This window comes from Corythoichthys intestinalis, chromosome 12, assembly GCF_030265065.1.
Source record: "Corythoichthys intestinalis isolate RoL2023-P3 chromosome 12, ASM3026506v1, whole genome shotgun sequence".
Classification (NCBI taxonomy): domain Eukaryota; kingdom Metazoa; phylum Chordata; class Actinopteri; order Syngnathiformes; family Syngnathidae; genus Corythoichthys; species Corythoichthys intestinalis.
The window spans coordinates 10,504,583-10,517,592 of NC_080406.1; the positions used below are offsets into that span (position 1 = coordinate 10,504,583).

The following is a 13,010-nucleotide window of genomic DNA, read 5'->3' on the forward strand; positions in this document are numbered from 1 at the left end:
GTGTTCTCTGCTACAAACACTTCAAAGATGCCTGCTTCCTCAACCAGTCTGCTTATGAGCAAGGTAAGTGTGATTTTTGGATAGATGACTGATGACTTTGTCAAACTGTTGTGGAATGAACAGTAGAAGGTAGCTACATTAGCCAAAAGGTAACTCGAGGCAAAACCCCGATCGTGTTGTGGAGTGAACAGTAGAAGCTAGCGACGTTAGCCGAAAGCTAACTTGTGGCAATCCCCAATCATAGTTGTATTGAGTTCATTTTGCCTACACTTATAAATTCGTCAAAACTTTTCTTTTATCCCAGGCAATAGTAGGTGGTTATTTTCCTGACATGCTTCGGCGAACACTTCCGCCTTCGTCAGAGGGTCCGAAGACGGAAGTGTTCGCCGAAACATGTCAGGTAAATAAAAGCTAACGTCGCTAGCTTCTACTGTTCATTCCACAAAATGATCGGGGATTCGTCAAAACTTTTCTTTTATCCCAGGCAATAGTCGGTGGTTTATTTACCTGACTGCTTCAAATCATAAAAATAATAACAGCCTATAGACCCTACCCACGTGACGTCACAACTCCGCCCTCCTGACTGGTGCCGCCCAATTGTCCGTCAACACATCGTGTTTACCTGTTACGGCTACGTACATTCCTCCTATTTACGGCGTGTTTTTCTGCTCGTTAACATTAATAATCAAAATGGTGAAGGCGTGTGTGGCGGTCGGTTGCAATAACAGAGAAGACAGACGGAGAGACTTGAAGTCCTACCGGATTCCGAGAGACCCGGAGAGGAGAGAGCGAGATGGGCTGCTGCAATTCGACGAGAAAACTGGGCTCCAAACGATTACCACAGATTATGTAGTAGTCATTTTATATCTGGTAAGATGCATTTAATATATATTTAGAGGGTTTTGGGCTGACAACCACAATTAAGATCATTGCTAGGCTAATCGCCGACAACATACACGTATGTATGTAGTGAGAGTGCTATTGCTAAACCATATAAACATTAAAAGCCCTAACTCCATTGACAAACGACATGAAATACATTAGACTTGACAGTGGATGTTAGCAAGAACAAAAGATTTTGAATTGAAAATTTCGTAACTCACCTTTCAAAGCACAAGAGAGATTCCTGCCGAATTTTCGTGGACGAGGACCTGTTTCGCCCAACCAGCAACAAAGTATTTATAAGCCTCCAAGCTCTTAAAGTTTTTCAAACTTTCGTGAGAATAGGCTGATTTTGTGTGAACAAGATAGTTGTAAATATCAGGGTAGCTAGCAGATGTCAGGCAAATACGGCGAAGACAGCGGGTCGAAAAACATCGATTTAGGCATCAAATATGGATCTGGCGAATGGATGAACTGAAGCTTTTCTACATAACGCCTTTTATGCAACGCATCAAGTGAGTTTATGGCATCCGAAAGCACCGGGTCTTCCATGAAATGCATTATAAATTGCTCGATCAATTGAGACCATTGATAATACAGACACAAAATGACGGACAAGGGGGCGGAACAATACAGCGATCACGTGATTTTGTGACGTCGGTGGGTAGGGTCTATATCATACCAATCTTGTAATCTCGATGGGTCTTGTGTCCATTCCATGTCAGGTAGTTTGGGCACATTGTTTGCATCCTGATTAGCGTCTGGCAAATACATGTACGGTCCAACATAAAATTCCAATCTCCTTCTCTTCCTCCAACTCTTCAAAAACTTGGATCTCCTCACTTGCGCTTGATCTATCGCTTATATCGTTGTTTGAATCATTGTTTGAACGGCTTTGTATGGCGGCCGTATGGAGCGCTGCCATCGCTGTTCTCGGTGTGACGTATCACTTCCGGGTTCGTCCCCTTTCAGGCTCGAACTTCGGAAACGTGATTATTATGTCAAATATACAACATATAAATTATTTTTTCATGCTTTATTTGTGGGACAATGCTTATTTACTTTCATTGTTACCCTATTTGGCATTTTGTGAAATTACTTCACATTTCACATTTGGTCTTTAAATCCCCAAATTCTTTATAGATATGGACATAAAACAGTCTCGATTCTTGGTTAAAAGCAAAAAAAAATAAAATTTAAAAAAAAAAAATTGCAGTCAGCATTTATTTTACGTAAATATTTCAAACTATAATGCCAATGCTATAGCAGCTAATTTTTTCATTGATTTTTTTTCACATTTCTAAATGCATGCATGGTATATGATAATTACCTTTAATCCTCGAACAAATCACTCCTGAGACAATCCTTCCTGTTTATATGCGGTACAGCTTTCGTACATTTATCCTAAATCCGGCGTTGAATGCTGCATGTATACAATTAGGAAGTTTATGGCTACTCTTACTTGAGTACATTTTTTGGCTACTCTACCCACCTTTGTTTATAACTGATTTACATGACCGGGCTGAGCAAAATTGATTAGAAGTCGCGTGGACAGATTTTAAGATGGAAGCCATTAATGGGTCACTAGAGCTGTTTGGTATAACTTGGACCTTGAAGGACAAAAATAGACTTAGGATGATGTCTCCGGCCACTGCTGCCAGTATGAGTAATAGACTTTGACTGAAAATAGATTTTTACAGCTCCTCGTCAGGAAGGATGATGGTAATGGAGTGTGTGTAGGAGGGGGGTACTTACCTACAGTAAAATAAGGATGTAAATGAGGGGACAATTGAAAGAAGGTCGCTCCCACTCTACTCACCCTTCCCATTCAGCTCACGATGCGTTGATGACGTCAAAGGCGCCTTTAAAAAAGATACAGGACCACGCGTAGAGGCGCACTTTCACGTGAAACCGCGCGCGTGGATTACACTGCAGCGTGGAGATAATGCACAAAAACATGATTGTGGGATGAAGGAGTAAATTGTCGATTGCGAGAGAAAGGGAAAATGTAGATGGGAAGTAACAGGTGGGATTGTGAGGCATCACCCTCTTCACAACGAGCCGTGCAATTGAAAAGGAATGCGCGGAGAACGCTTGTAAACTCAGCTAAAGTGCAGCCAAGCTCTCATGCATGGACGCCAGGATGTTCTCGGGCCAGGCGGCTCTCAACTTCAGCAGCTTTATGAGCGACGACCCGGAGCTGACGGAGCCGCCCGCTGAGGTCGAGGCGCGCCTGTCGTCCACGGGCTTTGCGGTGCTCTCCGTGGTGCTGGGCTTCATTATGACGTTCGGCTTTCTTAACAACCTGGTGGTGCTGCTGCTCTTCTGTAAGTTCAAAAAGCTGCGCACACCCGTCAACATGCTGCTTCTTAATATCAGCGTGAGCGACATGCTGGTGTGCGTGTTCGGCACCACGCTCAGCTTTGCCTCCAGCATCCACGGACGCTGGCTGCTCGGCTCCGGTGGATGCAGCTGGTACGGATTCATCAACTCCTGCTTCGGTAAGATTCGCAGCTGTACGGGAAATTTTATTCGGTTGTGTATGTGGTCCTTCATTCAAAGAAAAACACGTGTCTGCCACTTGAATGGGTTTGAATTTCGCTGAAAACCTGTGTGAAAATTGCCCCCCCCCCCCCCCCCCACTTGTTATCTCACAACTTAAGCATTTATTACTGTAAAATAACCATAGGCGGAGTTTGCATTTGAACACTTAATTTTTCATTGAAAATATTTTCTTTGATTGAAGCAATCCATTTTGTGTTTTGGGCCATATTATGATTAGGACATTTGTGTCTAAATTATTCAATCCCCCCAAAAAGTTGCTTCAATCAAAAAAAAATTTTTCGGTCATAGAAAAAAAATCATTTTTTTCAATATTCCCCCCCCCCAAAAAAATGTAAAAAAAAAAAAAAAAAAAAACATTATATGCAAAGCAAATGACCGTCTAAGGTGCTCGAAAAATAATTTTGACCCATTATAAAAATATATATTTTTGTTCATTTCATTCATTTTTGTTGCAGTTTTATTGCTTTTCAACTTTTATATATATAGGAAAGTCAATTACATGCAATGACATTTTTCGGACACCAGGGGGGGCCTGCCCCCCGCCCCCCACTCACACACACATAAAATCCGCTTATGAAAATAAGTATTATTTAGTTTTGGTTTTTGTTAGTTTTCATGACTTTTACTTTCAAAACATAATTTGTTGAGAAAATATACAAGCTGTGACAGAAAAGTTCCAGGATTGGTCATAAGCGGAGTTTAAGGGGGGGGGGGGGGGGGCAATGGGGACATGTTGCCCTGGTGGCCGAAAAGTGTCATTGCATGTACTTGACTTTCCTATACTGTATATGAGTTTAAAAGGAGGCAAGATGGATATACGTAATTTTTTCAAACCTAAGCTTTCGAAAGCCACAGCAACTACTGAGCAAGAACCAAGGATTGAAAATGTGGACCATGAAATGCTAGGGACAACCGTCAAAATGGTGAGCGGAGTTTACATTTTGCCCTACTAAAGACGCTAATTGTACAACAGAGCCACCACCGGTGTCTTGCCAATGTAGGTACCCCCGTCAAAAATTGTGTCCCCTGTTATGAGTTATGTCGACTTAAACAATTGCTTGGAGCCAAAAAAGAACCACAGTTATAAATTTTGGACATCGCCATTTATTAAACTGGAGAAACTCCATACACGACTTGAATTACAGTGATAACTTTTATAGGTCATCTTGCGAGTAAAACAGTGAAACATTGCCTTTTTTTTTTTTACCTTTAGTACGTATGTTACGTTATATGACAGAAAAAAAAGTTTTTTTGATGGATGGACCATGTTTTAAAACCTTGTAGATAACTACATCATCAAAACACGGAAATCAAGCAAATCAGTGCAGTGCAGTGGCTCCGCCCAGGGGATACCATTTTTGACGGGGGTAACTACATTGGCACGACACCGGCGGGCACACCATATTCAATGGATGACGATCTTGGCGAAAAGTATAGGTGTGTTAATTTTATTGTTGACACTACCTTTCGGGGTCATCAACAGTTTGTGCCCCCCGTCTCAAAAGTCAAACTCCGCCTAAGGGACTGGTGTTCGAAAGGCATCAGTGTAGGTTTGCATAGGGACGGTAGGGTCTTAACACTACCAACTTTTCAGGATGCTCAAATTGTCCCCACCAACTTTTAAGCAACCTTATTTGCATTATGAGTCCAGTTAGATAGGTCATTTAGATCGTCTTCCCATATGTTGTAAGGATAGAAAAGACACTACCATTATTAAGTGAATTGTTATGTTCAGACTTATATTTATCCCTTTTCACTTGCTGAATGTGCGCCCCCCCCTTCCAACGCACGTTTTTTTGGCTGACGACATGCCCCCCCCCCCGCTACACAGGCACACCTACACTCACACAACCCCGACAGATTCATGTTGACAACATGCCACCTCATCCGCCCCTTCTATAAGGAGGGATATTAGATTTGGAGGTTTGGAGGTTGGGGAAATACCATCAATTTTGCTCTTGAAAGTCTGACCTGCGTCAGAGTTAGCATCACATTAAACTGTGTGAACTTGCTAACCTGCAAAACTACTGGATTACCGGATTTCTTTATTGCATGTTCTGTAATTTCATAAAAGCAATTAAACAATTCGTTGATATTGGAATGAAGTTAAACAACAAAGTAGTCACGTGGTGCGTTGGATGCACTGCAGGGAAAATAAACATTATATCATGAAGGCTCATTATGTATTTTTAGCTGACCTAGCCATTTTGATAGTAGGCTAATATACGTAGCTAATACAGATACATACAGCATGTATTGCCTTCATTATTAGGGTTATTTAAGGCTTTTTTTTTGCGTCTCCAGACATATTTGTTTTTGTTTTTTTGGTCCAATATGGCTCTTTTAACATTTTGGGTTGCCGTCCCCTGGTCTATGTGGTTGAGGAAGGGTGTTAAAAGAGAGTTTGATAGTGATAGCTATAACATAGTATATACTGTAAGTGTTCTGTCTGTACTGTCTGTCAGCACCTGCAAAAAAATTTTTCCACTAGTTTTCTACTACTAACGGTTGCACTTAGGTCTGTTGTGTGCGTTGCATGTGAAACTTCACTTCCGATGCCTTTAAGAGAGAGTGCTGGCGACTAGAGCTGCTAGCCTGGGCTTTTAGCGTAGTGGCTAGCGCGCTCACCTTTTGAGTTGCACGCTTTGCAGTGCGGCATGGCTCCATGCAGACCGGTTACACGAACACCCTCCTGTTGGACTATTGTCTTGAGGGGTCCGTGAAAATATGAATTGTCTTGAGGAGCCCAGGAAAAATGATCTATTAGCATCCGATGTCGGAAAGGTCCAGTCCAGGGGCCAATTGATACTTGGGTCCTGTTCACATTTGTTCCGCCAGTGTGACTTCTTGATTCTTTTAGCCACCACATCAAACATTTACATTGACGTGAATTCTTTTATACAGTGGGGCAAATAAGTATTTAGTCAAAAAAAAAAAAAAAAGACCCCAGAAAATCACATTGTTTGATTTTTAAAGAATTTATTTGCAAATCATGGTGGAAAATAAGTATTTTTGTCAATACCAAAAGTCCATCTTAATACTTTGTTATGTACCCTTTGTTGGCAATAACGGACGCCAAACGTTTTCTGTAACTCTTCACAAGCTTTTCACACACTGTTGCTGGTATTTTGGCCCATTCCCCCGTGCAGATCTCCTCTAGAGCAGTGATGTTTTTGGCTGTCGTTGGGCAACATGGACTTTCAACTCCCTCCACAGATTTTCTATGGAGTTGAGATATGGAGACTGGCTCGGCCACTCCAGGACATTAAAATGTTTCTTACGAAGCCACTCCTTTGTTGCCCTGGCTGTGTATTTGGGATAATGGTCATGTTGAAAGACCCAGCCACGTCTCATCTTGAATGCCCTTGCTGACGGAAGGAGATTTTCACTCACAATCTCTCAATACATGGCCCCATCCATTCTTTCCTTTACACAGATCAGTCGTCCTAGTCCCTTTGCAGAAAAAAAGCCCCAAAGGATGACGATTTCACCCCCATGCTTCACAGTGAGTATGGTGTTCTTCGGATGCAATTCAGTATTCTTTCTCCTCCAAACACGAGAACCTGTGTTTCTACCAAAAAGTTCTAGTTTGGTTTCATCTGACCACAACACATTTTCCCAGCCCTCTTCTGGATCATCCAAATGCTATCTAGCAAACTGCAGATGGGCCTGGACGTGTACTGGCTTCAGCAGGGGACGCGTCTGGCAGTGCAGGATTTGAGTCCCTGGCGGCGCATTGTGTTACTGAGCCTTTGTCACTGTGGTCCCAGCTCTCTGTTAGTCATTCACTAGGTCCCCCCGTGTGGTTCTGGGATTTTTGCTGACCGTTCTTGTTATCATTTTGACGCCACGAGGTGAGATCTTGCATGGAGCCCCAGATCGAGGGAGATTATCAGTAGTCTTGAATGTCTTCCATTTTCTAATAATTGCTCCCACAGTTGATTTCTTTACACCAAGCGTTTTACCTATTGCAGATTCAGTCTTCCCAGCCTGGTGCAGGTTTACAATTTTGTCTCTGGTGTCCTTCGACAGCTCTTTGGTCTTGGCAATAGTGGAGTTTGGAGTGTGACTGACTGAGATTGTGGACAGGTGTCTTTCATACTGATAATGAGTTGAAACAGGCGCCATTAATACAGGTAATGAGTGGGGCCTCGTTAGACTTCATTAGAAGAAGTTAGACCTCTTTGACAGCCAGAAATCTTGCTTGTTTCTCTAATTCTGTAATTTGGAAATAAATTCTTTAAAAATCAAACAATATGATTTTCTGTTGTTTTTTTCACATTCTGTCTCTCATGGTTGAGGTTTACCCATGTTGACAATTACAGGCCTCTCTAATCTTTTCAAGTATGAGAACTTGCACAATTGATGGTTAACTAAATACTTATTTGCCCCACTGTATTTGATTTATTAATTTAGCTGAATGTATTACATCCGTCAGGAGTTAAACCCTACCTGGAGGTTATGTATTCGGTTCAGTATGTCAGTTTTATTTCTGTATGTCTGTGTTCAAGATAACTAAAGAACAAACAATGGGATCATTGTCAAACTTGCAGGATATATTTGTAAATATGAAACTGAAGCGGTGATTCAATTTTGTGACAATGAGGTCAAAGGTTACAGAGGTCAGAAAATGAATTTCAACATAACTTGATGATGGATTAGCCTATTCTCCTCAAATTTGCAGGGTAAGTGACACAATGAGAAAGAGAGCATTTTGTGGCACAATGGAAAAGGTCTTAATTGTACAGGACATTTCGGCAGGATTGTGATAATCAAGGTTGAATTTGACTGCTTAGGCGGTCTGCTCTCTCAGAGTGCTTCTTTATTTTTACCACAAAATTTGGTTGTACAAATTTCTTCGATTTCATTTATTTCACTAGAGAAATTATGCTATATGTGTAAGATTAAATGATTTAAACACATTTTTTATCAAATAGTTTTTCGCACATAGTGAAATAACAATTATTTCAGTACTATTAAATATAGATTTTGTAAACATCTAAACATCATATATTATTCTAATATTTAGAATTACTGTATATACACATATTTCTCGCACTTTTTACCTAAAAATTAGTGCTGTCAAATTTATCGCGTAGTTATTTAAAAAAAAAAAATTATTCATGTTAAAATATTTGACGCATTTAACGCATGCGCGGAATGACCCGCTCATGCATTGCCTCAAACAGATAGCAATGACGCCGTTTTTTTGCAAAATGACAGCTAAGGAGTAGAGAAATGCGTGTGGACACAGGCTTTCATTGGACCGCGCCATTTATTAGCATAAGCTTTAGCAATTCTTTCACAACAAACTAGGGCTGTCAAACGATTAAAATTTTTAATCGAGTTAATTACAGCTTAAAAATTAATTAATCGTAATTAATCGCAATTAATCGCAATTCAAACCATCTATAAAATATGCCAGATTTTTCTGTAAATTATTGCTGGAATGGAAAGATAAGACACAAGATGGATATATACATTCATCATACGGTACATAAGGACTGTATTTGTTTATTATAACAATAAATCAACAAGATGGCATTAACATTATTAACATTCTGTTAAAGCGATCCATGGATAGAAAGACTTGCAGTTCCTCAACGATAAATGTGAGTACAAGTTATAGAAATTTTACATTAAAACGCCTCTTAATGTTTTCGTTTTAATAAAATTTGAAAAATTTTCAATCAAAAAATAAACTAGTAGCCCGCCATTGTTGATGTCAATAATTACTTACACAATGCTCATTGGGTGCTGAAGCCTATAAAATCAGTCGCACCCAAGCGCCAGCAGAGGGCGGCAAAACTCCATAAAACACAATTAACAAGTGGGCATTTCACTCTACTGTCATTTAAATCTGTCTGAGCGGCACATGTGGGTTAATTGCGTCAAATATTTTAACGTGATTAATTAAAAAAATTAATTACCGCGCGTTAACGCGATCATTTTGACAGCCCTACAACAAACATAACTATTGTAGCGAGCGACATGGAGAAGACTGACTGGAGATGATCTTTTTCTTAACACGCTTAATTGAACACAACGCAGAACATATACCATTTGCAGCCACCACTGACAGTCATGGTTGCCCTACTTCCCATCATGCATTTGGGCAGAACAGTCAAGTCGCTACAGTATCATTTAGTGAAAGCACAACAAAAGTAATATTCCTATCTCTCGAAAAAATAATGTTCACAAAAAGAAAAGCGCTCAATGCAAAGAGAACTGGCATTCCCAATCAAAATAGCTATGCAAAATACACATAAAACTTACTCAGACTTTGGTCAATTTCTCTTCAAACATTTCGTTTAGCTGAGCAAATACACTGGATGGCAATAGTTAGTCACAATATACAAACTATCAGAGGTCTCGTACGTTGTGAAGTCAACACTCAAATGAACAATGTACAATGAACCCAGAAACTACGTTGTCAGACGAGGGGCAAAACGCACTCGTTGGCTAGATCTCTAATTAATGTAAAACTCGCCATTGACACCTTGTGATGTATTTAAATCACTACCTCACGTGGTTAAAGACACTGTGGAAGAAGGGCAGGGTGCCCATGCGATGTCCCGCTTGGCTACGTCCCGCTCGGCGACGTCAACAATGGCGAGCTATTAGTTTATTTTTTGATTGAAAATTTGACAAATTTTATTAAAACGAAAACATTAAGAGGGGTTTTAATATAAAATTACTATAACTTGTTCTCACATTAATCTTTTAAGAACTACAAGTCTTTCTATCCGTGGATCACTTTAACAGAAAGAATGTTACTAATGTTAATGCCATCTTGTGGATTTATTGTATAATAAACAAATACAGTACTTATGTACAGTATGTTGAATGTATATATCCGTCTTGTGTCTTATCTTTCCATTCCAACAATAATTTACTGAAAAATATGGCATATTTTAGAGATGGTTTGATTTGCAATTAATTACGATTAATTAATTTGTAAGCTGTGATCAACTCAATTAAAAATTTTAATTGTTTGACAGCCCTACTAAAAATATAATAATATCTCCAAATAACTTTGCCAAAATTATCTATACATGATAAAAGAAAAAAACACAGAAGGAGAACTTAAAAGTAGCCTTGGAGCACATTTTCGCCCATGCTTGTTGTGGTACATTTGCCACTTCAGTGAAGGCAGTGTGAGTTCAGTTCCCACTCAGTGACTGTGTAAATGTGTGTGTACAGTTAGAGTAAATTGTAATTGCCTAGCAACCTATTTTAGAGTGTCGTGGCCTTAGTTCCTCCGGACTCTAAACAGAATAGACAGTATAAAATAATGGACAGATGAAAATATTACAATTATTTTATATGGATAAATGTCGTCCATGCTGAAAAATGCAGTAATAGACTTTATAATTGTTTTGATTGCTCACTCCGTCAACCACTGCGCATCAACGCCTTCAAGTTGGGGGGCCGTCCTACAGTCTGCTTCAGTTATTCAGTCGGTCGGAGATAGTCAACAAATGCAGGGATCCAACGCCGGATTTAGGTTGAAAAAGTACGAAAGCTGTACCGCATACAAACAGGAAGGATTGTCTCAGGAGTGATTTGTTTGAGGATTCAAGGTGATTATTATATTTTTCGTATCATGCATGCATTTTGAAACGTTGTGAAAAAAATCAATGGGAGAAATTAACCGCTACATAAATTCTACCTGCACGTTTTTTTTTTCCTTTGCTTTTAACCAAAAATCGAGACTGTTTTACGTCCGTATCTATGAAGAAATCAGGGATTTAAGCATTATTCAAAAGAATTTTCAACAGAAAAAAGCTGTTTGTTTACATATGGCGGCCGCTAATTTCCTTACTGACTAGCCTCATAGTTCGCAATATTTACGTAAAATAAATTCTACTGGCACGTTTTGTTTTGCTTTTAACCAAGAATCGAGACTGTTTTACGTACATATCTATAAAGAATTCAGGGATTTAAGCATTATTCAAAAGAATTTTCAACAGAAAAAAGCTCTTTGTTTACATATGGCGCCCACTAATTTCCTAACTGACTAGCCTCATAGTTCATAATATTCACATAAAATAAATGGTACCTGCGCGGTTTTTTTTGCTTTCAACCAAGGATTGAGACTGTTTTACGTCCATATCTATTAAGAATTCAGGGATTTAAGCATTATTCAAGAGTTTTCAACAGAAAAAGCTCTTTGTTTACATATGGCGGCCGCTAATTTCCTTACTGAATGGCGTACTAGTTTGCAATATTTACATAAAATAAATGCTACCTGCATGATTTTTTTTTGCTTTTAACCAAGGATCGAGACTGTTTTACGTCCATATCTATAAAGAATTCAGGGATTTAAGCATTATTCACAAGAACTTTCAACAAAAAAAGCTCTTTGTTTACATATGGCGGCCGCTAATTTCTTTACTGACTAGCCTCATATTTCGCAATATTTACGTACAATAAATTCTTGTGGATGAATGCTTAAGTCCCTGAATTTTTTCGAAATATGGATGTAAAACAGTCTTGTTTCTTGGTTAAAAGCATAAAAAAAACAAAAAAAAAAACGTGCAGGCAGCATTTATTTTACGTACAGTACATATTGGGAACTATGAGGCCAGTCATTAAGGAAATTAGCGACCGCCATATGTAAACAATGAGTTTTTCCGTTTAAAATTTTTGTGAATAAATGCTTAAATCGCAGAATTCTTAATAGATATGAACACAAAACAGTCTCGATTCTTAATTACTAGCAAAAAAAAAACAAAACAAAAAAAAACGTGCAGTTAGCATTTATTGTATGTAAATATTGTGAAGTACAATGCCATTGCTGTAGCGGCTATTTTCTCCCATTGATTTTTCTCACAACGTTTCAAAATGCATGCATGGTACAAAAAATATAATAATCACCTTGAATCCTCAAACAACATCACTCCTGAGACAATCCTTCCTGTTTGCATGCAGTACAGCTTTCGTACTTTTTCAACCTAAATCCGGTGTTAGATACCTGCATGTGACCGACTAATAAATGCTAATAGTTGCAAACGCTAATAAATGAAGCGGAGTGTTGGATGGCCCCCTTTGGGAAGGCGGAGAATGGGGAATGTGTCATGTCAATACATTATGACGTCTATGGCACAAATTACATAGAACTACCGTATTGGCCCGAATATAAGACGGTGTTTTTTGCAATGGAATAAGATTGAAAAAGAGGGGGTCGTCTTATATTCGCGGTCTAGACATTATACTCATTCACGACGCTAGATGGCGCCAGATATCATTGAAGCGATGTTCTGTCATGACAGATCTCAGCTACTCTCAAGTTTGCATTATTTTATTGCAATGTTTGTCCTTATTCAGATTTGTTTCAAGACTACAGTTACAGTTAGACTTCATTTTGATGGTTCATGCAGTGATTACAATTTTGTTGTTTTATCACAATAGATTGGTTTATTTACATTTCAAAAACCAGAAGCCATTCATTTACGAATGTGATTGCACTTTAGTTTACATATTTAAAGGTTCAAATATTAAGATTTGAATGAGGCAAAATAACATGCTTTTTCTCTCAAATATATTGTTATAATCATTTG

General features: G+C 39.0%; 1 protein-coding gene across 2 annotated transcripts in view; it reads left to right on the forward strand.

Moving 5' to 3' along the window:
* Positions 1-2,541: 2,541 nt before the first annotated feature.
* The window catches only part of tmtops2b (teleost multiple tissue opsin 2b), a 103,970-nt gene continuing 93,501 nt past the window's right edge, over positions 2,542-13,010 (forward strand). For both annotated transcript variants that reach the window (XM_057851665.1, XM_057851666.1), the window contains exon 1: positions 2,542-3,383. In XM_057851665.1, the coding sequence (XP_057707648.1) occupies positions 3,014-3,383 (370 nt within the window). In that variant the 5' untranslated portion in view covers positions 2,542-3,013. The remainder of the gene's footprint in view (positions 3,384-13,010) is intronic.